Source organism: Heliangelus exortis, chromosome 3, assembly GCF_036169615.1.
Source record: "Heliangelus exortis chromosome 3, bHelExo1.hap1, whole genome shotgun sequence".
In the NCBI taxonomy this organism is placed as follows: Eukaryota; Metazoa; Chordata; class Aves; order Apodiformes; family Trochilidae; genus Heliangelus; species Heliangelus exortis.
The window spans coordinates 69,193,502-69,217,815 of record NC_092424.1 but is presented as its reverse complement, the minus strand read 5'-3'; the positions used below and the strand labels follow the sequence as shown (position 1 = coordinate 69,217,815).

General features: G+C 42.4%; 1 protein-coding gene and 2 long non-coding RNA genes across 6 annotated transcripts in view; 1 reads left to right on the top strand and 2 right to left on the bottom strand.

The window, feature by feature from the left end:
* LOC139794895 (solute carrier family 22 member 16-like) overlaps positions 1-5,344 on the bottom strand; it is a 52,431-nt gene extending 47,087 nt beyond the window's left edge. For both annotated transcript variants that reach the window (XM_071741170.1, XM_071741171.1), the window contains exon 1: positions 5,156-5,344. In XM_071741170.1, the coding sequence (XP_071597271.1) occupies positions 5,156-5,205 (50 nt within the window). In that variant the 5' untranslated portion in view covers positions 5,206-5,344. The remainder of the gene's footprint in view (positions 1-5,155) is intronic.
* Positions 5,345-5,410: 66 nt separating this feature from the next.
* On the top strand, positions 5,411-9,068 carry LOC139794898 (uncharacterized). Its single transcript, XR_011725298.1, has 3 exons — positions 5,411-5,538; positions 8,245-8,365; positions 8,841-9,068. It is a non-coding gene; the product is annotated as an uncharacterized lncRNA (long non-coding RNA).
* LOC139794899 (uncharacterized) lies at positions 5,844-23,956 on the bottom strand. Of its 3 annotated transcripts, XR_011725299.1 has the most exons (5): positions 23,856-23,956; positions 21,960-22,078; positions 16,373-17,450; positions 7,812-7,913; positions 5,844-6,762 (listed from the first exon to the last, which is right to left on the bottom strand). It is a non-coding gene; the product is annotated as an uncharacterized lncRNA (long non-coding RNA). The 3 variants fall into 3 exon arrangements; XR_011725300.1 differs by lacking the exon at positions 16,373-17,450; XR_011725301.1 differs by lacking the exons at positions 5,844-6,762; positions 7,812-7,913 and adding an exon at positions 12,902-14,099.
* Between the last annotated feature and the right edge of the window lie 358 nt (positions 23,957-24,314).

The following is a 24,314-nucleotide window of genomic DNA, read 5'->3' as shown; positions in this document are numbered from 1 at the left end:
TTGAAAAATGTATTTTTGTTGGGGAAAAACCTTTCAAGATGCCTGTAAAATATTTGAGTTTAAAAAATCATTGCTTGAATGTATTCCTATTTTCTTTCCGTGAAAAGAAATGGTGAGCATATTCTGTGAGATACTTGGGACTCTGTTATTTGATACAAACCTTAAATCTCCTGCAAGTATCATGTATACAGCACAATTTGCAGAAGACGTAATGTGATCACAAGAGCTGTGAGCTATGAAATGAGAAGATAAGGGCATCACCATGAAAATAGGAGCCTTGAAAAGTTCTGAGATGTGAAAAGAAGATTTGTGAAGAGGAATTGTGAAAAGGCATAGAAATATACCAAGACCCCTACAAAGCAGGAAAAAGAGAAAGGGCATTAGCACTGAATGTTCAAATACTGCTACTATGACACTGACCAGCAATGTCTTCGTTGCTGAAATCCATTGAAAATATCTCTACAAAATCAAGCCAGTTTCCTTTTGAGATAAGCATAGTCTCTAACCTACTCATGAACACTAAAAAAGTTCCAACTAAGTCAACCGAAAACGTTGAAGCTGTTGATAAGTGTAGTAACTTCTATGAAACTCTGTGTTCAGCTGTGACAGGCGAGCACCCCATCCAACCAGGCAGGCTGTCTGTCCTGTTTCTTTCCTCCAGCTAGCAGTCATGGCTAACATTGGTTGCCTCTTAGGTCCAAATTGTAGCAACTCCATGGCCAGACAGCAGGTTCATATAAGGCAACAATGTAAAGATGTTGAAAACTGAATAAATATACGAATGTTTCTGTAGTTGTTGTTAATTTAGTAAACAGTCTAACTGCCAGTAAACTATAGTATTTATAAAACCAACATTTGAAAATCTGGATAACTTACTCAACTTCATAAGAGACAGAATAGTTAAAAAACTCTCTTTTAAAATCTTCTGGAAACATTTTATTCTGAAACCAGGAAATAGTGTCAGTGACACCCAATCTTCCCTTCTCTCCTTAACAATTTTCACCACCTGCTTTTAGCTGAAGTGTAGGATAAGATTTAAAAACTGTAAATCACTGGAAAAACTCTACATATTGTGTAAACTGCATATCATAGCTCCCAGACATGCCAGTTGGGAAATCAAATCCTTATTCTCATCCACATGTTCAATAAGAGGTACCTTACCAGATTTCTCTCTGGACAGCTATTCCTGATTAGATCATGTAGATCATTAGATCATTCAGCACTCTGTCATGGTGTAAAATACATAACATGTTTCTCCCTAGCAACCAGATGAGTAAATTCTGTGTTCTGCTGGTAGATTAAAGTCATTGAAGTTATTAAAAGTGCTTTAGTTTACTGAGGAACTAGATGTGCAGGCAGCATGAGCCAGCCAGCCAGGTCCTAAAGGCATGGCTCCCCAGCCACCTATATAATATGCTAGCTGGTCAGCCAGGGGACAGCAGGCATCCTTGCTGCAGGCCACTGAGTAGACATCACCTCTGTACCATACAGATCTACCACAGGCCAAGCAAACTGTGCTACCAACCTTGGGGCCATTAATCCTGACTCTGCTTTCCCAATACATGAGGCTGTTGGAAACGGCAAATGGCTGATTATATCCTCCTTACTTGATGGGTCCAGGGTGGGTTTTTGCAGCTGAAGTGGCTGGGCAGAAAGGGGCTGGAGAAGGGGCAGAAAGAAACAGACCAGAGGCATGGTCTGCCAGCTGCCACTGTGTGGATAAGAGGTGCAGTTTGATGCAAGTAAACCAGGAGCTTTAGGGCCTGACAGTTCATTAGAGATGAGGTCTTTTGAAGCAGACAGGATTTGGGGTTTTTTTTCGTTCACCCATGCAATAGCAGGCAACGATCTCATGCTCCAGAGACAGACTCAAGAACAATGTTTAAAACAATGTTCTTGAATTTACGGGCTACCACGACCAAATTCAAACAGACATAAAGTCTCCTTTTAATGGCAAAGGAAACAAAAGCCAATACATATCTGTGGTTGTTTATCCATGTATCAAGATCCCAGTAAGAGTTACAGTATCACAAAGACTTCTGAAGGAGAATCTACATGGAAAGCAAAATATTGTCAGCATCCATGTGAAGGTCAATTCTGAAAAATTCATCACTTTAATCAAAGTGAAAGGCTTACATAGTATATGTATATTAATAGATTATACAGAGAGATGTGCATAAGATATATTAACTCATATATATGCACACATATTCTCTCCATGCATTTATTTATACATGTATATATGTATACACATAAACAGCTGTCCATTCTTTACTGAACATGTCAGGGTCTAAGAAAATCAAACCAGTCTCAAAATAATAACAGTCATGCTTGGGCTGTGCAGAATCTGACTGTGGCAAATCTGCAGAATTGACATGTAGTGCATAGGTTACATGGGCCTTATAAGAACTGCCTGAACTGAAGAAATTATTCATTATCTGTCAATGTCATTATGATACATAAGTATGAATGAATCAGAACTAACTTCATGATTACAGTTAAGAGCAACTTTTCTTGTTTTAATCTTTTATCTATTGGTATAAAGAGATTTAAAAGTTATTTTACAACATTTTCTAAATAGGCTGCTATTATACTTACTTTTAGTATATGGTTTTTGGAATTCAGAATTGCCATGAATTTAACATGACTATGCAAATTTTTGTAGCCAGTGGTTTAGCTCAAAGGTCCTAAAGCTAAAGCAACCCTTACTGAAATGCATCTCAAATAATCTGTCCCCTAGATGTGGGGTTATCACTGTAGAATTGTTCCTCCTTTAATTGCAAGAAGTAATTGTGAAAACTTTTAGATAAAGTATTGATACATGTTCTAAAGCAGGAAAACTACCCAAGTAGTTAGGAATAAGGACTTACGTGCTGTTTCAGTATCAGTGTCAAATGGCTGCTTACAACAAAAAGCAAGCAAGACAAAAGAGCAACAGCAAAATAAACTGATTGCTAGGATTTCTCTCCTAGTTCAAAGAGAACAAAGTATTTTTGTTGCTGACCCAGAACTGATAATGAAAGAGATATTGTTTGGATAGATACGCATGTGAGTCACAACTTGACCAAACGTGTACTTTAAGCATCAGTCCTAGTTAGGCAAAGAAAAAGTCTTTCTATCCTAACCATCTGCAGAGGCTCTTGACACCCATCACTACTGCTGACACACATTAAGGGCCGGTTTTGCTGCAGAGTACAAGTGTGCACTACTACCATTAAAAGGAGCTCCAAGGCTTTGTTCTGCTTTCCCCAGTAGATTGACACTGCAGGTTAGGCTAGCCCACTGGTGACCAAGCTAGAAAGTGCAACACTGCAATTCAACAGCTTAAATGGAGAATCATAGAATGCCAGGGGCTGGAAAGGACCTTGAGAGATCAACCCCCCTGCCAGAGCAGGATTAGGTCACACAGGATGGTGTCCTGGGTGTCCTGGATGCAGATGGTGTCCACAGGGTGGTCACAAACACTACAGAGCAGTGGAGGTCACACAGGATGGTGTCCAGGTGGGTTTTGAATCTCTCGAGAAGGAGACTCCACAACCTCTCTGAGCAGCCAGGTCATTGCTCCCTCTCACTCACAGTCAGTAAGTTTCTCCTCAAACAATATTCCAGATGTGGCCTCACCAGGGCAGAATAGAGGGGGAGGAGAACATCTCTCCACCTACTAAACACAGCCCAGAATGCCATTTGCCTTCTTGGCCACCAAGAAAAAATGCTGGCTCATAGTCATCCTTCTGTCCCCCAGGACCTTTTCCCCACGCTGCTCTCTAACAGCTCAGCCCCAAACCTCTCCTGGTCAATGGGGTTGCTTTTTCCCAGATGCAAGACTCCACACTTGCCCTTGTTGGATGTCATTAAATTTATCCCCACCCAACCCCCCAGCCTGTCCCATTGACCACAACGGGGTCATCTCCATAGAGGAATGGGGGGTAGGGTGGTGAGGATTGTGGGGTGGGCGATGTCCCTTGTAGCCAAATTGTGACACATGGGTGTATTCCAGACATGTGCTCTGAGGAGTACGCACCCGCAAAATGCATGCTGATCAGGGCATTGTGAAAGCACATGACAGAACCCACAGTGAGGATGACTGCCTCTTGGTCTTACAATTAATATCCTCTAAAATTTCATTTCCTTGCCAAACATTCCTTCTCCATTAACTGCAGTAAGTAGTCTCCTGTACCAGCATTGCATCCACAGCTATGGAAGCATACACACACATACCACACCTATGCATCCCACCTAACAAACCCACACATCATATATACACATATCATAACCACAAACCACATAGAAGAAAACTCACCACAAGGCATCATAAGGCATCACACGATTTACCATACAGATAGTCCTTTGCCAGTAAATTTATATACATATACTCCATATCCATAAACCACATACAACAATCCCAGCCTCAATAAAAACACAAAAGAGGGCCGTGCATCTTTGCAGAAACATTCTGCCTGCGTGTACCACAATACTTGTTATCCATACTGTTTGTACCCTCCTTCTGTCACCTCTATGTGTGTGAGTGCATGTGTTTCTATGTCTATGCATGCTCACACGTGCAAGAAACGTGTTAAAACTTAAGTGCCTAACAGTGCATGTATATGAACGTGTATGCCTGCCAGAGTAATTAATACACACAGTGCCTACAGGTGTGTGAGGCTCCGTGTGAACAGGTCGTGAACGTGGATGCAAATATCACCGTGGCTTATACACAGGTGTGCGTGACCACACGCCCGGGTCCCAGCATGTGTCGGAAGGCTACACAGGGGAAGTGCCTGTCTGTACGCCGCGGCTCAGAGTGCGTGTGCCAGTTCCCCGCTGTGTGTCTGTGACTGCCCCCCTGCAGCCTCTGCACTGCCGCGAGCACATGCGATGCACAGGGATGTCCCTCTGTGCCAGCCTCCGCCTGCGTGTGGTACCCTGCAGGTCTGGGGGTCCCTCATGCCTGCACACACGTGTCTGACAGTCCCGCTGCCCGTGTGTGTCTCTGTGTGTGTCTCTGTGTGTGTGTGTCTCTATGTGTGTGTGAGAGAGCGAGCGAGAGAGAGACAGACAGACAGACAGACAGACAGACAGACAGAGCAGCGCGGGAGGGCGGGCCGTAGCGCGGCCTCCTCACGGGACGGATTTGCGCCCCCCTTCCCGCAGGTACCTGCCGAAGTGTCCCAGGAAGTCGAAGATCCGCTCGGAGCTGGGAGCCATGGCGAGGAGGCAGCAAGCCGGGAACCTCGGTCTTGCTGTCCCCGAGGTGCGGTGAGGAGTCACCGGCCCGGCCCGGCCCGGCCCGGCCCCCCGGCGGGGTACGGCGCCCCGCCCGCCGCCCCGCAGCAAGGACGGCGGGCGCGGCCCCTCAGAGGGAGGGCCGGGGGGCGGGCGCGCGCCTAACGGTCGCCGCCCCAACGGTCACCGCCAACCGCCCCCAGCGCCGACCCCGGACGGGACGGTGCCCGGCGGGGCCGGTGGGACAGGCAGCCCCGGTGGAACTGTTTGGCTTCGCCATAACGGGAGGAGGAGGAGCTGGGCAGACGTCCCTCGGTAAGAGGGGGTCCTGTAATTCCTGTGTGTACTGCTTCGTACTGCGCGTTTAGCTCTCAGACAGGCTGGGGTGTACACCTTGGACACCTTCCTCTGAAAGATGGGTCCCTCTGGCACTCCTGCCGGGCAGCATCTGCAGCGTGCCCTTCCCTCTCACCCCCACGCACGTAAAAATGAAATTACAAGATGCTTAAAATCTCTTGTGACAGTCATTTATGATCTGTTATGTTCATGCTCAAGTGTATTCCTTATGGATGTTTTCCATTAAAGGTGTGTATAAATAAGATTTTTCCCAGGACATCGTCTGAAAAAGAATCAGTTTAATAAACCTTATAATTTCCTGTTACTGGGATATATTACACAGGATGTTTTCCAACATTTTAGCACACAATGTAAAACAGTATTATTATTTAATAAACTGTGTAATGTGTCCCATATTTGCGTGCCTGTCATTAGCACCCCAATTTGTAATGAACCCTCAATTATATTTGGACTTACTTTTCTGCCTTATCCAGAGGCCAAAACAATCAGTTTGAAATTGTTTGAGGGCTAGCAAAGCCAGTTGCAACAGGAGACCTTTGTATTTAACTTAGCAGTGGGTTTTGCTGGAACAGATATGGTCTAGCAGCCCAGTTGCTCTTGTCTCTGAGAATTAGGCAAGATACAGGAAAAAAACTATTGCAGGTGCAGCTCTCATGTTTAAAGTTTTTCCTCCTCAGAATACTTCCTGTTTTGGGTAGATGAAAGTTGAAAGTTGCCTCTGGTCTGAGTGGGGAGATGGACCAGATGCCCTCTGAAGTCTCCATCCAACCTAAATTTTGTGATTAAAGACATATTTCCAGCAGATTGCATGAGCTCCTTCTGGGCATTTTTTTTTTTTCCTTTTTCTTAACAAAATAAAAAACACAAGGGAAAGAAAAACAACAACAAAAAGTGAAAAGCAACAAAAAAATCCTAGCCAGTTCAATCTCTTTATATGCATACTTTGTTTTTTAGGAAGCACTGAAATAGCTAAGAAGTAAACTCCTGTTAAATCCTAGGCAGTCAGCCTTCTCTTTCCAAAACCTGACCCAAATATTTCTGCAACCACCCGGGCTGCCAGGCTTCACCGCCTTGTGGTGAAATGTGCCTTTAAGAGACGCTGGCACCAAGCAAGCGCCAGAACTGTTCCCTGCCCAGAGCAGATGTTGGGGCTTCGGGGTGACAATCTGTTCCAGCCCAGACCTGGAAAAAGCAGATGTTTGTCAGGCTCCTTGGCTCTGAGTGACTCCTGACCAGACCAGCAAAATGAGCAAATACCACATTACACAACGAGGAATCTGAATAGTAATTTCAGCAAAGGATTGCTCCTCACAGCAAGCACGCTTTTAGGCCCCTCACCTCACCTGAATGTTTCAAAGGTATTGCTAAATTTAACAAAACTCTCCACATGTCTCTTTGCACCTGCAAAGGACATTTTTAACACCACCAAGTATAGAATTTGTTGCTGCTACTTTCTTAGGCTATGCAAACTAGTAAGTCTAAGGACAATTTGGTTTGCTTTCGGTAAGAATTTTTGTATTGCTTGGTTTTTGCCTTATAAATATCAACATTAACTTTCATCATCCTTAATTTTTCTCTGGAGAATATTTTCCAGTTTTGAAATGGTATGTGCTTGAATGCAGCACTGCTGCTTTAATGAAGTGTTTCTTCACACCAGAACCACACTAGTTAAATAGTTATTTCCAAAAACAAATACCACCAAATAGTAAATATTCTGTCTAAATATTGCATTGCTGTTTCTGTGCCTAGTTTTAGTCTAACCTCCTACAACAAGTAAATTCATTAATTTTCAACAGCATTATTGTATAGGGAAGATCTATATTTGGTGTAAAAGTCAAGCAGGATATAGAGAAATCCCTCTCAACACCATTTTTTTAACCTAAAGAGATACATAGTTTCCTCCTTGTGGAATCTCTTACAGGCATTCTTGCACACATTTCTCCCTGCCTTTGCCTCTTTGATAATATCATGATTTTACTGCCTGTATCAGAGTAAAGAAAGGAGGCTTACACTCACTCCTATTAAAGTTAATACCAAACTCCCACATGCCTGCATTTCTGAAGGTTATTAATGTAATGTCTGCAATGTCTGCTCTCTTAAAGATGTGGTGGTCACCAATCGCCTTCTTTATTTCTAGCCTGGGAAGATACCCAACATGCTTTAAGCCTGAAGGAATAAATGTTCTTTTAGGCACCCACAGCCCTCACTGTGTTCTTTTTCACCAGAGACACCTAGAAGAAGTCACAGTACTGTTGACACAGAGTACACAGCTCTCTTTCCAAAGGATTGTTCTGTGTGATGAACTCTTGTGCTACAGAAAATACAGGGAACATCTAAAAAATAAATTAAAGATACCTATAATTAATATGTGTCAAGATGAGACCATCCACATCCAAGCTCTACTTACTTCAGAATTTTAGGGATTTTTTTAGCAGAAGGAACTGAAAGGAGGTTGCGCTTCTTTTCCAGTACTGGTTTTGAAAATCACTGGAATGGCAAGACTGAGGGTTTTCACAATAGACAACACTCTCCAGGGTAATCCTAGGATTAAAAGTGTTGGCCTTTTAATCCTGCAAGGGTAATATGCAATAGCTCATCACAAAAAGCTCCAGTTACAGGTTTAACCTCATTTCTGGTTCTCACAAGCAGGTTGTTTTTCAACAGAGGCATTCAGTATTGCACAATCTTGAAGAAGTGATCTTAACAACTTGTAATGGGAGACGAGATGGCTTACAAAATAATCTTCTTCAGTTTGTAACTGCCACTATGAAAAATCTGGCATCTGGTAATGGCTGTTTCTGGTGTTCCTCTTTTTAAGTAAAACTGCAGTGTCACCAAAATATGAGAGACAAAAGACAAACATACCTGTGATCTGGTTCTAATACACTCATGCATGCACGCTGAGCTTCACATTACATCTGAAGTCTAAACACTACCAGATAACTGGTAGTGTTGCCAGCACCTTTCCACATACACAGGTAATGATTTCTTAAATGGAGCCAATTTCTGATCCATCTGTTTCTCCAATCCTTCTGACGAGGTTTGTAACCAACAGGTAAGAAGTGGTATCACAGGGAGTGCAGGATCTAACTACTGCCACAGCACCCAAATCATGTGTAGATGTAAAGTCCATCCCTGAATGGTCCCTGATGTCTTCTTTTGTCACACAACTGAAACCCCCCCCCACTAAAATCAACAACAGCATAGCTTGAATGTAACCCATGTTGGTTTTGAAGTCAGCAGTTTCTGTTCTCTTCCAGGGAAAACCTGCAGGACCATTTCAACTGCACTTATCAATGAAAACACAGTGGAAACTTTGAGAGCCTAAGCCTCAAATGGATCTTATTTGCATAAAATGTCGGTCAGCCATTGAACTGGTGGTGCTGAAAAAAGCTTGCAGAAAAGCTGTCTTTACAAAAAGTAGGGAAATTATGCAGGTGGTGCCTTTTTTCTGCTGGAAAGTAAAATAAACCATTATATGAGTTTTACTTCAGTAGTTTGGGAGTTTTGTAATTAGACTGCAACAGTCTGTGAGTCGTTATACATTTAACAGACTTCAAAACATGGTCAGCTGTGCAGCAAGTAGGTTGATAAAGAAGATCAGCACATGCACCAAGCTATGAAAGCCTTTTGGAGTTCCCCTGAACTACAAGGAAGGAACCTTGCTATTCCTTGTTTTCTTATGACAGTCCAAGCATTTTCTCAACATCCTGAAAGAACCAGAACTGTAGCAAGGTTAATGGGAGAGAGATCTGTTAGCAGCCACTACAAGACAAATATGCTCAGTATATCTTCTTTCCCCTGCTGTTGCTACTGAAACAGGAGGCCTGGCAGGCACTGGGCAGTTGTAGCAGGACATAGAAATCTGCCATGGCTTTGGCTATGTTTGTTCTTCCACTCTCTCCTGGATGGGACTCTGGAATACTCACAAGAGACTCCTCTAGAGATCTCACTCAGGATTTATATGCAGAGCAAGAAAGTATTTTGGAAGCCTAGTGAGTGTCTCTTAGTTGTACTGTTGACACCTTCAAGGTTACATCTAACCATGACAACTCAGTGTGAGGTACTTGAGTTTAATGTTTTCAAGAGCTCTTCCTCCACAGTATCTTTTAGTTTGAAGTTATTCCAACCATAGAGATGACAAATGCATATGAACAGTATACTTCATCACTGAAATTTTCTTTACTGGTCCAATAGGACTAAACATCCTTTTTGAATAAGGAAAAAAATAATTCAGAAATTTAGAAAAGCAAATTAAGTGTGCAGGAAAGAAAAATGAAAGTTTTGCAGGTCATTACTCCATCTAAACTCTTTGGGCTAACAGAACCCCACTAGTCTAGAGTCACAGAATCATAGAATGGTTTGCATAGGAAGAGACCTTAAAGATCATCTAGTTCCAGCACCCTTGCATGGTCAGAGTCACCTTCCAGCAGACCAAATTGCTCAAAGCAAAGGCAGATGGCAATGAGAACTTATCTGAATATTGTTTCAGTTTTGGACTACACCTCCAGGGTGTACATGTAGACCTTGCCATCTAGGGAAAGCAGAAACTAAACTATGATATCTCTATGAGAGAGTTCTTCAGGGGTGTCTTGTAAAAATCAGAGAAATCAGACAGACATTTTAGAAATATCTTTTAGTAAAAGCATAATCTAAAGAAAAATTTCAAAGAGAGAGCTCTATTTAAACATAACACAGTACACTCAAAATCCCAAGTCTCCATTTTTGTTTCAATTATTATTCTTTTAATATGTTTTCTCCCTTCCTGTAAGAACAGCGCTCACACGTTAGCCAGGACTCAGCATAACAAAGCCTGGCAGGGGACACAGTGCTCAGTGGCAAAGTCTCACAAGCTCTCTCTGTTCCAAGGTTTTCAGCAGGACTTCCTCACCATTAATGTGACCCAGAGAGTGACAACATGGTCTTGTGTACTCGCCAGAGCCCTCCTAAAACAGCAGCGTGTATGATTGCAACAGGTTAGCAGAGTTACAAAACTGTTCTTTGCCAGCCTGTATTTAATCAGAGAACAGACAAAGCATCTTTAAACTATGCCTCATTTAGAATATCCTGCATTTTATACCAGTTATGATTTGCTGTTTTGTGCTTCTTGTGCTGTTCTATATATAGGAGAACAGAAATAGCAAATATTGGGAAGAAAAAACTTTTAAAAGGGGGAAGGAAGCTCACAGCTTAATTTTGTGATCTTATTAAGAGAACTAAGAAGTTCCTAGAATTTATTCTGCATTAGAACCTGAAGAGGAAAAAATACAATTACCAAATGTCCCTAAACACTAGAAGAGACAGAGATAACATAAGCCAAAACCTGAAAGATAAAACCAGATTCATTGAAATGAGAAACAGGATCTATCTCCAGAGCAAAAAGTGTAGGTAATTAATGGAACCATCAACCCCAAAGGTGCTGATGGATTTTCCACCCCTTCACATTTTCTAAACCTCATCAAATTAGGTGTTTTTCTCTTTTGTAGGGAGGTAGGTAGATAGAAAGAGAGAGATAAATATTCTTTTATATATATTCTCATATAGAGAGATATTTATCAATACATTAGTAATAGAGCAAGCTGAAAGTGTATACCCTTTGCTATGCAAGTAATCAGACATTCAAGTGGTGCCTTCTAGACTATAAATTTACTTAGAAACAAAAATTGATGAGATGAAATTCTTGTTGCAGCTGATTATTTAAACCATGCGGGCAAGAACAGAACTTGATTTGCTACTGCCATGCCAAGGTATGGATCTCTGCTGGAAACTGAAGCTTCTTTGAGACCTCACAGACAAGCACTGTGGCTTCTTAACAGTGAAAAAAAACCCAGCAACATATCATGTTAGCTTAAGCTATTTAGCATGAGTAACCAAGGATGCAGTCAAGAGAGATCTGACAGATTTAGATGAAGTGACTGAAGATGATACCAATACCAGCTGTCTGCTCCATGGCCCTCTGCTTCATGCCTCAGCAAATATATGGTCTGTGAAACAGGCTGGCTGAGGTACAGATTTAATTTTTTTTGGCCCTGCCTATGCTGGCAGAAAGCTGGGTTGGACCTGAGTGCCAGTAGTGTCTTAAACCACCACATTTTGGACTCCCATATCCTGTCTGTTGGTGGTCTCAGCAGTGAGGAAGTAGCAGCACAGATTTCAGAGCAGGAAGAATGCCAAGTACAAGCACCTCAGGGATCTGGAATACATACTTTGTGTACTGTATACTGCAAAATAGCACCCTGGCTAATAAAGCAGACAAGTAGAAATTACAATCCATATATCAGTAGGAGCTACTTATATACTAATGTAGCATGCCTTCAGTACAGGGTGAAGAGCAATGAAGTACAAATGAATTTTTTGGGAAAAAAATTCTTCCTTCTTGCAAGAAAAGTACTAAAAGTGAAAGGCATACTTTGTGTCTTTGGTAAAAAATCAGAGATTATTCAGATATGCAGCCAGGTGACGTCAGGTACTTTCATCAAAAAGTCTCATTCAAACACAAAATTTTTAGGCAGTTTTGTCAATAGATTCAGAAGCTATCACTACACAGAATGATAGAATCATTCCTATCCTGCATGCCAGCTGGGCATACAAAATGCCACAGGTAAGTTTGCAGTCACTGGACTGATTGCATTTAGACTATGAAAAGCCAAAGAAAAAAGAGGCTTGTTTAGCTGAGTTTCCAAAGACACATTCAAGCATCCCTCTCTCAGAAACTCTAATCTCAGGCTGACATAGGCTATGTAAACACTTTAAAGCTGCAATGATTACTTCAAAGTGGAGCCAGGTGAAATCCACAAATATCCAGAAAGCAAGTCCAAACTCTAATTCTACAACCTTGTGCAAGCACAACCCCGTAGACAAACTCATACCAAGTCCTATCGACACGTCCTTCTTAAGAGGCACAGAGCAGCTACTCTTATCAAGAAATATTCCAGATGTTTTTTTCCACACAGAAGTAGGGCAAGGAAAGCAGAAGGAGCTGAAGATACCATCAGAACTAAGGAGCACATACACAGGTGCTACAATAAGGACCTTCCAGAAGCCCTAGCAAGCAAGTCTTCTGCCTCCTTGCAGGCACACCAACACTCTTACAGAGCAGAGACAGGAAAACCTGCACATTTTGACCAAATTTGCTAGAAATGTTGGGTATTATGCCCTTAACTGTAATTCTTTAGTTTCCTGTACCACGTAGCCCATGTCTGTGTTGACAGACCCACAACGGATGGCACTTCACACTCCGTAGTACAGGCCCTGCACAAAAAACCCTATGTATTTCCAGTGTTCCCCTTCACTTAAACAAGCCATAAACAGCAGCTTAACACAGTGACAGCCAAAGCTCTTCCTCCTTTTAATTTCTGAAATAGGTAAATGTGTTTCTGCAAGATTCATAAAGTCCTGTTGTTCTTTGGACAAACATTGATGTGAAAGCACAGCTTGAACTTTGGTGATATACTGGCAAAGCAAACGTACCTATAGCATTTCTGCTGCTTTGCTTTCCCTATGATACACTTGGCTCTTAAATCTTGCAGTGGAAATGACCTGGATTACACCTTTTTTTTTTTTTTTTTTTTTCCCCAATCATTTTCCTCCCAGTTGACCCAATTTATCTTTTACTGGATGTGCTGATGCCTGCTATATGCTAAAAGACCACAGTGAGGCAGGTGTGCTCAGTGAGTTCTTGAGAGGCACTTGGGATTACCAGTTTATTTATTATTCCTCCTACGCCCTGTCACAATGGCCAATGTGAGATTTCAGGCAGAAAGCAGCAATTACTCAGAATTCTGCTCCCATTACTTTTGAATTTGCTTGGCTGACTTGAAAAGGATTGAACTAAGTCTGCACATTGCTCAAGGATTTGAGAGAACTTCCAGTTCTCTCTCTAACCCTAACTTCCAGTTCTCTCAAGACAATTATTTCGTGGTACTAAATATTGTTTCTGTTCTGAACAAATCACACAGGATGCACATCTGAATTTTCCAAAGGACAGCACTGAAACACATAAATCTGTGTCAAAAGGCTTAATATAGGCACTTGGTTGCAAAACTAACCCACCCAGTATTTTGACAGCTGTAATCAGCAGCTCAAGAAACTAACGGGAGTGGTTTTGTGCTCTTATGATACATCTCATGTTTCTCTGAGACTCCCCAATATATAAACACAAATCATCCTGGGAGAGGTACTACTGAGATAAACTTGGGTAAAGGGAAAAATCAGGTCTGCCATCCTCTTACTGCTTCAATTCAGCTGGAGAAAATGGGCAGACAATTGTGAAATGGAAGAAGTAAAATAATGGATTTTCTTCCATTTATTTGTGAAACAACAAACTATGATTGATTTGAAGCATGCACGAAAAAGACAGAGGGGACAAAAAGAGCCAATTTGTGGCTTTGGATTTGTTACCAGAGTGCTTGTTCTGACAAGCTATGTCCCTTTCTTGGAAAAATGCCTTCTTCTTCCCTTCCCTTTTGTGTGTCCACATAATTTCCTCATTATGCAAATGCACAGCAAAACCAGCTCATCTGAAAATAAAGACAAAACACAAGATTGAACTGGTTCATGAAGTTTTTGTGTCATCTGTCTGTCATTCCACGGGGGAGATTTTGCCAGTCTGAGTTGAGGAGGCCAATGTCTGAGCATGAGTGTGCAAACACTTGAACGGTGAAATCAGGTGAAGTCCCAGATTTCTCTTTCCTACTTTTACAGCCTGACACAGTCTTGCTGTACAGCTGATGTTTCTGTGGAATGCCCCTTGGGTTTCTCAGACCATCCCTTTTATTTTTATTTATTTACTCTAAAATTCCAGCTTAAGCTATAAACCTGATCAGATTTTTCAGGAAGAGTCAGCCTACCAATGAATCATGGATAAAGATGGCAACTAACTGGCTAAGGGAAAGGTTCCAGATGGCAGCAGCACTTTTAGAGAGATGCTCCTCTTTCACAATATGCTTTAGAGTAACTTCCCTGTCTCTTCTTTCACACAGAACTGCACTGAGCCAAGGTGCTCAATCTGAGACTTGGTGATTCATTTTTAATGAACAAAATATAAAGTCTGCCTGCTCCTGTGCCAATCCATGAGGCACATTTGTCTTGTACATGCATAGTTTTTGTCCTCCCATCCCAAAATAGACATTCTAGAACTTGAGGGGAAATGAAAGAGGGTGGAGAAAGTAATTTCCATGCAATGGGACACTACATAAACTACTGCTTGGGTGGATCCACCCAGAAGAGATGTGATATGTAAGAAGCCCATAAAATCAGGACTGTCACAGAGAGGATGGACAGGCAATAATTATTCAGAGTTTTTCATCACACAATAGTAGTAGGCACACAAAACCATCAGGTTTGAAAACAAATTTATGAAAATATTTATTTGCATAATTAAACTGCAGTTTTAAAATAAGAATACATTCCCGTAACAAAACCCTGCTGTAGCTGGATATGTGGATGGATTCAAAAGAAATAAAATTATTATCAAAACCACTGACCTTAGGGGCTTATTTATCCTTTTTTTTATATCAAGAGCCAACCAAGTGTTTCAAATCTGAGTTCTGCTCTTTACCAAGTACAAGGAAATCAACAGCAATGAAAAACGGTGCTGGTCACTCTCCCCCAAGTAGGACATTTTACTGCATTTTCAAGAAAGTAGCCAAGAGTCTAATAACTCCCATTGTAGTTATATAGTGTACTAAAAATCAGTGAGTGAGTGGCTTTTTTCACAGTGGTGAGGGCACAGACAGCAGATTTGCACCCCAGTCTCTGACCTGAGAAGCACCCATGCTGCAGGCAAAACCTCCAACAGGAGAAAGACCAACCTAAGAATAACCAGCTGCCAGCAACAGCCACAGGAAAACTGAAACCCCAGACCTTGGTCCTAATCCCACCCCAAGCATCTGTCCACAGAGATGTGGCCCAGGCTGGCAGAACCATGCCAGACCCAGCAGCACTGCCAAGTAGGACCCTTGAGGATGGCTACAGGGCCTAAAGTGGAGAGGAGAGGAGAGGAGAGGAGAGGAGAGGAGAGGAGAGGAGAGGAGAGGAGAGGAGAGGAGAGGAGAGGAGAGGAGAGGAGAGGAGAGGAGAGGAGAGGAGAGGAGAGGAGAGGAGAAGAAATCATGAGATTATGCAGGCATCAAAGCATCCAAAGGGTTTGAGTCTCAAGGAGACAGAACCTCTCTTCTGGCACGGCAGCACTCTTTCCCAGTTCAGTATCTTTCTCTGGGCAGTCACTGTGCTGCTTCTGCAGTTAACCTTCAGAAGAACTCAGATTCTCAAACTGCAGCCTGTGGGTGAATGGTGTCATTCAGTTTGTTCACACAAGGAAGATGTCCAAAAGTTTAAAGCAGGATGAGAAGCAAAAGGCTATTTCACTTCAAGTGGAAAAGAGACAACACTAAAAGCACTCAGAAGTGCCCTGTAGATATTAAAGCAAATTGTTTATGCAGGGTCAGTCTCAGAGAGGCTCTGCCGAGCTTGGCTTCTCTCACCAAACCAAGAGATGTGTCTAGAAAGTGAATTTTCTCCTTCACTTTCATAGCAGCTAAATGAAGTGGTAAAAAATGAGCTTACCAAAAAAAAAAAAAAAAAAAAAAATCTGTTTGGAAAGTATAGTCAGTCTTGATCACTACCAGGATAATTAATTATATGTTATTTATAGTGTTTACAGTGTTTTACAGACCACTAAGAAATAACATTCCCACACACTGCTTCATAAATCCTCTCAGAATTTGTTTACACATTTGAACCATCTGTCAAAATAACAGATGCATTATTTGCATTTGATGACAAGATTTACCTCTTATGAAGAAAGGGGCAATGTGCCTTTACACAATTCTTAGCCATCTTTCATACGCAGTCTCTTCATAGGAAACGCTGGGAACATCTGATAAGAAACATATTTGGTGGCTGAGCTAACTGATTTTCCCAGCTCCAGTGAAGATGATAAGATGTAACTGTAGAAGCAGAAAATCCTTAAATACTTCAGTAATCCATTTTCTTGCTATAGCCAACACCATTTTTCCTCTCTGTAAGAAAGATACCATGTTCTTCACTGAATCTACAAAGTATCTAAAAAATCTGAAAGGAAACATTATGCAAGGTAACTGAGATCCTCTTACTCTTCTTAATTACATTGCATAGAACTAGATCCCACTTCAGAAATCAAGGACATCATTGTAACCTAAACTGTAAGAGGCACATTTTTAATCCTAGCTACTTGATATAACTATATCGGTACTACTTATATGGACCTTACTAGTACAGGTATATGGATAATTCCTCTGCTAGGTAATTCCTCTAACAGTGCATCTGAGAACAAATCAGAGCCCCATATTCATTGAGGTTATTCATGTTAGTGCAATTATTGACACCAGGCTAGCCATAAACCCTGCTGCTGTTGCTAACTGTGAAGCTTTCACAGAATTTCTATTCATAATATTACAGCTGTTTCAGCTTTCCTGTTTCAAGTAGATAAATATTTATGTAAGTATTACTGTAGCAGGATTATAACACCAATGAAGACTTCTTGCAGATGTAAATTTATTTAAATATCAGATGAAATCCTCTAAACCTGAAATTCTTCTGCCACAGTGTGATTGATAGTTTGAATCTGTGTTTACCCACTGACTCAGCAGAAATGTACTCTAGGGTAGCTTTCCCAAAAGTGCTTCAGTGTTCAGAGAAAGAACATTGCATCAACATGCAACAAAATTTGTATGCCCTGGTAAACGTGTGTTCTTACCTCCCTGAAGAGCTGCCAAAAAAAGAAGCCTTTTCTGGAGTCCTTTCCATGTATTGAGTGCGGTGGTTCCACATCTCCAAAACACCTCAAATGTTCTTCAGGCTTGAAAGATTTCATGGGTCTTGCAAATATCCTTGTGTTTGGGACCATGTGTCAAAGTGAAAATAATACTTTGGTTAAACATAGCAAGTTACAGTAACACTAACCATAGTGGTTAGTGGACATATAGTGGACAAAGCCATTGCCAGAGGATGCTCACAAGCAGAGTTCACAAACTCAGTGCTAGGATTTTGGGTGAGACATAGCTCTTGTACCTTGAGAGAGATGTCCTGTGCTCTCCAGAATATTTTTCCTTTCTGAATTTTAGGCAATAGGCAGTAAAACAAGGTTGCTCTGTGTTGACACAAATTTCACGGAGCAAAATGTCTTTAATTTGCTGTGGGATGAAGATGTACTTTAAAAACTCATATAAAATCCAGCCCATGTTCAATCCTCACTGAAGGGAGAAGAAATAGGAAAGAGGAAATCTGGCATAAAAGGACAAAGAAACCCAGTCTCTCTTAGACAAGGTAGTTCTCAGCCCTGATCAGGCCACAGCTTGAGTGTTGTGTTCAGTTCTGGGTGCCACGGTATGAGATACTGAGGTCCTGGAGCATGTCCAGGGAAGAGCTACAAGACTGGTGAGGACTTTGGAGGGCTTGTTGTATGAGGAGCAACTGAGGGAACTGGGGTTGTTTAGTCTGAAGAAGAAAACGCTCAGGAGAGATCCTGTTGCTCTACATATACCTGAAGGGAAGCTGTCGAGAGGGTGGTGTTGGTCTCTTCCCCCAAGTAACTAGCGATAGGATGAGAGGAAATGGGTTTAAGTTGTGCCAGGGGAGGTTTTGGTTAGATACTAGGAAAATTTTATTTACTGAAAGAGTGGCAAGAAATTGGAATGGGCTGTCCAGGGAGGTGGTGGAGCCACCACCTCTGGAGGTGTTCAAGAAGCATTTAAATGTGGAGCTTCAGGATGTTGTTTAGTGGTTTTCGTAGTTGGATTATGGTTGGACTCGATGATCTTGAAGGTCGTTTCAAACCTTAGTGATTCTAAGTAGTTCCAATAGATTTTTGAAGAGGCTAAAAAAAGGATGCATGGAATATGCAGGAATTGCTCAGGAAGTCATAATAAAAGAGCACTTCAACTTGCATCAGTAAATACAGCTTTAGATGACAAGGAAAACCCACACTTTCTACCCAGTGGCAGAGAGGGCTAAGTTCCAAGAGGTGTCAGACAAAAATACAAACCCAAAAATGTCAGGAGAGACCCAGGGCTGTTGGCACTTTGATTTCAGCAAGCAACTCTTTGAAAACAATAGCAAAAAAAGCAGAATTTTCTGCATGGAAGTTCCAATGAACTCACTAAACAACTGGGTTTGTAATGTGCATGATTCGGAGGCATGGATTTTTTTTTTTCAGTGTCTCTCTCCATAAATAGGTCTTATATTTTGCTTTTGCAAATAAGCAGAAGAAAGTTTTATTAATAAGGTGTTTTGAATGTTGATCTGCTTGGCACAAGAAAATGGGCAATTGAATCCAAAATAGTCACTGCAAAATATATTTTGGAACATATTTTCCCTCTGATCCAACTTCAGTGGTTGCCAAAAAAACAGTGAAAAATGGCCGAGGCACAAATTTTTATATTATAAACACTTTTGTTTTCAGTTGTGGGGTATTTTTATAATGCCCTCCTTAGAAGTTTATTTATTTTGTACAAGTCTCCAGAGATGTGTTAGTTAAAAACAGTGCACAAAAACATGTCTGATTTGCTGATAGGCTTGAAAGATTTTTTTTTTCTTTAAAGAGATTGCCAAAATAAACTGTTAAAAAATACAAGTACAAGAAAAAATAACAAGCAAATGATCGATTGACATATCTCAAAAGGCACACAAGAATTCCCTGTCCAGTCTCTTCCATTTTGAAGGATATTTTCAATAAATAAGGACCACAAAACTATAACTAAATTTTCCTTGTATCTCATGGTGGTATAGGGAAAAATAGTAAAGACATTCAGCTCAAGCCTCCAGATCAGACATTACTCATTTGCAGCTCTCAGTGTCTTCATTGGCTCCAACGAAAACAAATCAAAGCAAAATAATATGAGAACAACAAAAAATCTTGATGGCTATAGCAGCAGTGACCTAGGAAAATGAACTTCTGTCCTCCTCTGCTTTCTGGGAGAGGCAGGAGTGTGCTGCAGCTGCGTTTGCCCTGGGCTAGGAAATGTTTTGCTGTGCTATCCAGCCTGGGGGGATGGCCCCATTGCCTGATATTTCTGCCTCTGCTGTCCCAGAATTATGATTTCTCCTCATGCTGGACTGTTGTCCTCTTGCACTGGCTCCAAGCCACATTGGTTTTGTGTTATTACATACGCTGGCATGCGAAACTGAGAGTTAGAAAATAATAAGAAACTAGATGTACAGTAGCTCTTCCATGCTTAATCCTACTCCTTCATATGCTTGCCCTGAGAAATTATTGTATTAAATGCCATATCATAGTGCATAGTGTGTGCTTGCAAGACTCACCCTTTTAAAACTAAAAATATGGGGTTTTATTTGAATGTTAACATACTCTTCTCTTTGTCTCATGTTAGCCACAAAAGAAGGGTAGAACTGAAATATGTCTTTTATTATGCCACTTCAGTGATGTTGAAACGTTTTGTGGAAAGCTTGTTACTTTGACAAAGTTCCAGCAGGGTCCACACGTGTCCTAAACCGTCCCTTAGTACTATTCCTTTGTCACCTGATAAGGATTCATGTACCCAGCGACACAAGTTGCTATATTTTCATCTTCTCAGGAGCCCACAGTGCCATGACTTCCAGGGTCTGAGCATTGTTGCTTTCTCTAGAGCCCAAGCTGAAGTCCCTTTCACAGAAAATCTGATCTTGTGGAATTTTGTGGGAAAAACCCAAAGTACTAAAATGCCTTGTGATGGTGACAGGGCACTCTCCTAACTCAGCAGTTGCTCCAGTGGCACTTGTGAGCTGGGGTGTGCAACAGGCACTGGGCAGGGACTCAGGCTGTGGTTGCTGTGGCACATTGCAAATGCCCACAGCAGTAGAAGAGAGAAGAAAACAGCAGTGATGGATGGACAGAGGGGCTCACCTTGAACAGTGTTCTTAAAACCTAGAGGTGTTTCTTTTTGCTTTCTGTTGGCCTTTTGCAAACAGGGGTGGGGAGATGATGGTGTTCAAAGTCAAGTCATAATGTTCTCAGTAAGAAGAAGGATAGAACACCTAAAGATAGTTTACTTTTTGTCCCTCTTCCCTCTCATTGCCTTTTAACTGCCAAACAGAATCAAAGTCAAGAATTAGTAGAGCCTGGAAGTGTCTATCCTGGAAGTCGACGTGACCCATCTGCTGGGTGCTGGTGGTACTAGGAATTCCTCTTAAAAGTATACAATGCAACAGGTCCTAGTAGCTTGGGAAGAAGAGACACATCACCTTTACTGCTAACTCACATAAATGTATGCATTTGCTATCCTGCTGTCTCAACAGAGGATGCATCCACACTAAAGCCTGGATGCTGGCAGATACAGCAACACAAACATCAGCCCAGGTTTCAATAACCATGCAGCAGGTGGGTGAAATGACCATGTGGAGAATAAAGTTGTGTGCCTACATTGTACTGTAATCTCCAGGGTGGCTGCCACCTTGACATGTTCTGCATGTAAACCAGAGGTAATATTTCATTAGAAGGCCAAGTCACCCAGATACCTTGGGGAAACAGGGCAAGAGCTGCTGTTACTGAAGGAGATCCCCCACCACTGCAACCAAGACCTTAGCTGTTTTCCTTTCAGTCAGTTTCCAAGCTGCTTTTTGATACTCCTTCACTCCATGCTCTCCCACCTGCTGAGGGTTGTGCGTGGGCTGTGGGGCCCCACACCTCCCACTAAGGCATTTCTGGAGAGCACAAGCCAAGCCATGGCTACGCCTTCCCCCACTCTTCAGACAAGGGCATCAGCAAAGTTATGGGCTGTGGAGTGCCCTCCCTGTCCCACCAGGAGATGATCCCACCTCTTCCCTGGCCTCCTGGTCACTGAAGCTTATCTGATCACAACTTATCAACATATAGGAATCAGAGCAGCAAACAATACCTTCCTATCTTCACACCCCTCTGATCTGGGATTACTGGTCACTTCCCTTCAAAGAGCACAGCAGAAACAGGATCATTTCTGCATTTGACACCTGGCTGTGGCAGCCTGGAAGCTGCCCGGCTGGATGGAGCCCTTCACAGCCCAGAGGCCTGAGCCCAGCTCCCATAGGGAAGGGCTCTCTGCCTCCTGGGGTAGCACAGTTCACAGGCACCACCTTTGTTTCCCATTTCCAGGCAACCAAGTGACAACGGTGCCAGCCCATCAAAGTGTCACCCAGGGTGTCATGCAGACCCTGGGCAGTGACAGGAGCATCACCTTTTCCTGCACACAAAACCCAAGGGCTGGTGCAACCACTGCAAGGGTAAGTCAGAAATACTCTGACAGGTTTCAGCTCCTCCAATGCAGCCAAGGAGGCTTCAGGAGCAGGGTACCTGCAGGGTGAGGCAATGCAAAGCCCTTGGAGCATCTCAGATGGGTATCTGGCTAAAGCAGAGTGAGTTTCCTTACCTTCCCAAATTTTCTGCCGTTTTTCTTTCAGCCGCCAGTAGATGGTGATACTTTATCTTTAGCCAAGATGCATGTGTACACTGTAGAGCCAGGGAGGCAGCATGACAGCCTGGCTGTGACTGAAAAATAAAAAATATATATAAAACGAATTCAGGCTCCAGACAACCTCCTGCTTGTGCAGATGCTGATTTTGAAGGTCCAGCTAAGACCACCAACCTCACTCAGGGATCCTGGCTGGATTTCCAGAGCTGCAAAAACTGGAGTTTCAACTGTATCACTTGCTTCCTGGTGTGATCCTTTGTGTGGGTTTGAATGAGGGCATGAGAGAAGGTCTGAAGGCACAGCTCTTCATGGAAGCTGCAGTCTGGGCACCAGAGAGACGAAGAAAATTTATTTATTGCTGAGAACACAAATAACATCCTCAGCATTTTTAATGAAGCAAAATCCTGGAGGTGTGTTTGGTGATCACATTCTCCTGAAAAGCTCCCTTTATTTTACAGACTTCTCCTCCTTCAGCAAGTGAAAACCAGTGTAAATCGATGATTTGTGGAAAACGTACAAAATGTACTCTCACACCTCCAGCTCCTACAGATTGCCTTCAAAGCTGCCCTTGTGCAAGAACTAATTTGATCATAAGAAAAAATAGAGCAGATTTGGCCAAATCCTGCATGAAATTGTAATGGCAACATTTGTGTCATCCCTGATTTATTGATATATTATTTACTTTGGGGCAAGACTGGTGTGGTCACAAATGATGTGGTCCTAAGCACAGGCAAAGGGTGGCAGGATAAGAAAGCCCTGCCTAGTGCTAAGCCACTCATCCATCTACCTTGCAGGCACACAAGGAGTAGCTGAAAAAATGTGCACCACAGCAGATCTTTCCCCTGTTATTGCTCCAATTACAGGCCTGATCTTTCTCTCCCAGAAATTCTGTGGGTGACATGCGTGAGCATTCCGTGTGTCCTAAAACCATTGCTAACACACTCTTGCTCATCCAGCTGGGACCCTTTTTTTGGAAGGTGAATTTCTTAGATGTTCCTATTTCCATTGCCCGGAGAAATTACTTTACAGCATCACCAGCTCACCCTTGTTTTGCCTGGATCCACACCACAGGTGCTCCAGGTTGTGGCTTCAGAGCCTGTACAGCCATTCACAGTTTGGGATTTGCCTGGCTCATGGCCCACAAAGGACAACAGCAGGTGCCAAACCTGTGGACACCTCATGGCAGGGAGGGCAGGGAGCAATTCAAAACAAGAGAAACAGGGCTCAATTCTGTACTTTGCATGAGGTATTAAAACACTACCAATATGAGCCCAGAACACTTCTGTGAAAACAGGGATCTAAAATCAGTACTTCCTCTTACAGAAACAGCACACATAGCCCAGTGGGCATCTGAGAAGAAAACATCCTGGGTTAAACCTCCCAGCTTTCGGTTTGGTTTCAGCTTTACCTACCACACAGTTAACAGCAATGGGCAGCATGTTTTTTCCCTTAAAGTACAATTTCCAGATGACTAATTTGGCCTTAAAATATCTCTCTTTCCTTAGGGTTTGAAGAAGACAGAAACACAAATTAGAGAGGAACCATTCAGATTTAGCAAGGGGCTGCAAACATTTCACCCAGCAAAGAGAACAAGCAGCAGCTGATAATTTTAGAATCCCAGAAAAGGGGCAAAAGCCACCAGGGCAGACCTCAGAGAAAGATCTCCAAAATACACATACAGAAATAGGAGATAAAACAATGAAGAGCAATCAGTCCCCAGAAACTCCTGCCCAGATCAGTAAGGCTGAAATTAGGCTGGCCTGGCTCAGGAGGGAGAGAAAAGAGCAATCTGGGCTCAGGGCACTCAGGGGTGGGAACAGTGCCAGTCAGAAGCCCCAGCCTGTGCCTTCTCACCTTCTGTGAAATGAAGTCCTGCTCTGATCCTGCATCTTCCACATGTGTGGGGAGTATCTGAATGCAGTAGCTGGCAAATGGCTCAGGTGAGAACAGCAAAAGCCATCATTAAAAAAGAAAAAAAAAATTAAAAAAAAAAAAAGTGAGAGCAACAGATACATTTGACAGAGAAACCACATCAGAAGCAGGTTATGGGGAAATTCCTGTGATGAAATTGTGGCTTCAGGCTAAAGAGGCACCTGCTGTGCCCACTGTTAATTAATTACCATGGCATCAGATGCCATTAGCGGGTAGTGAGATGTGCCTTGCCTATGAAAAACTTTCACTCCCTGCATTCCTCCAAGAAGCTTGCTGGGGAATAAAACCCCTCAAGCTTTTCACTTTGATGGGATAAATGCTCTTGGTTAGCCTGCATCCCATGGTCACAGGATGGGACTTGGGGCAGGCAGAGATTTGGCC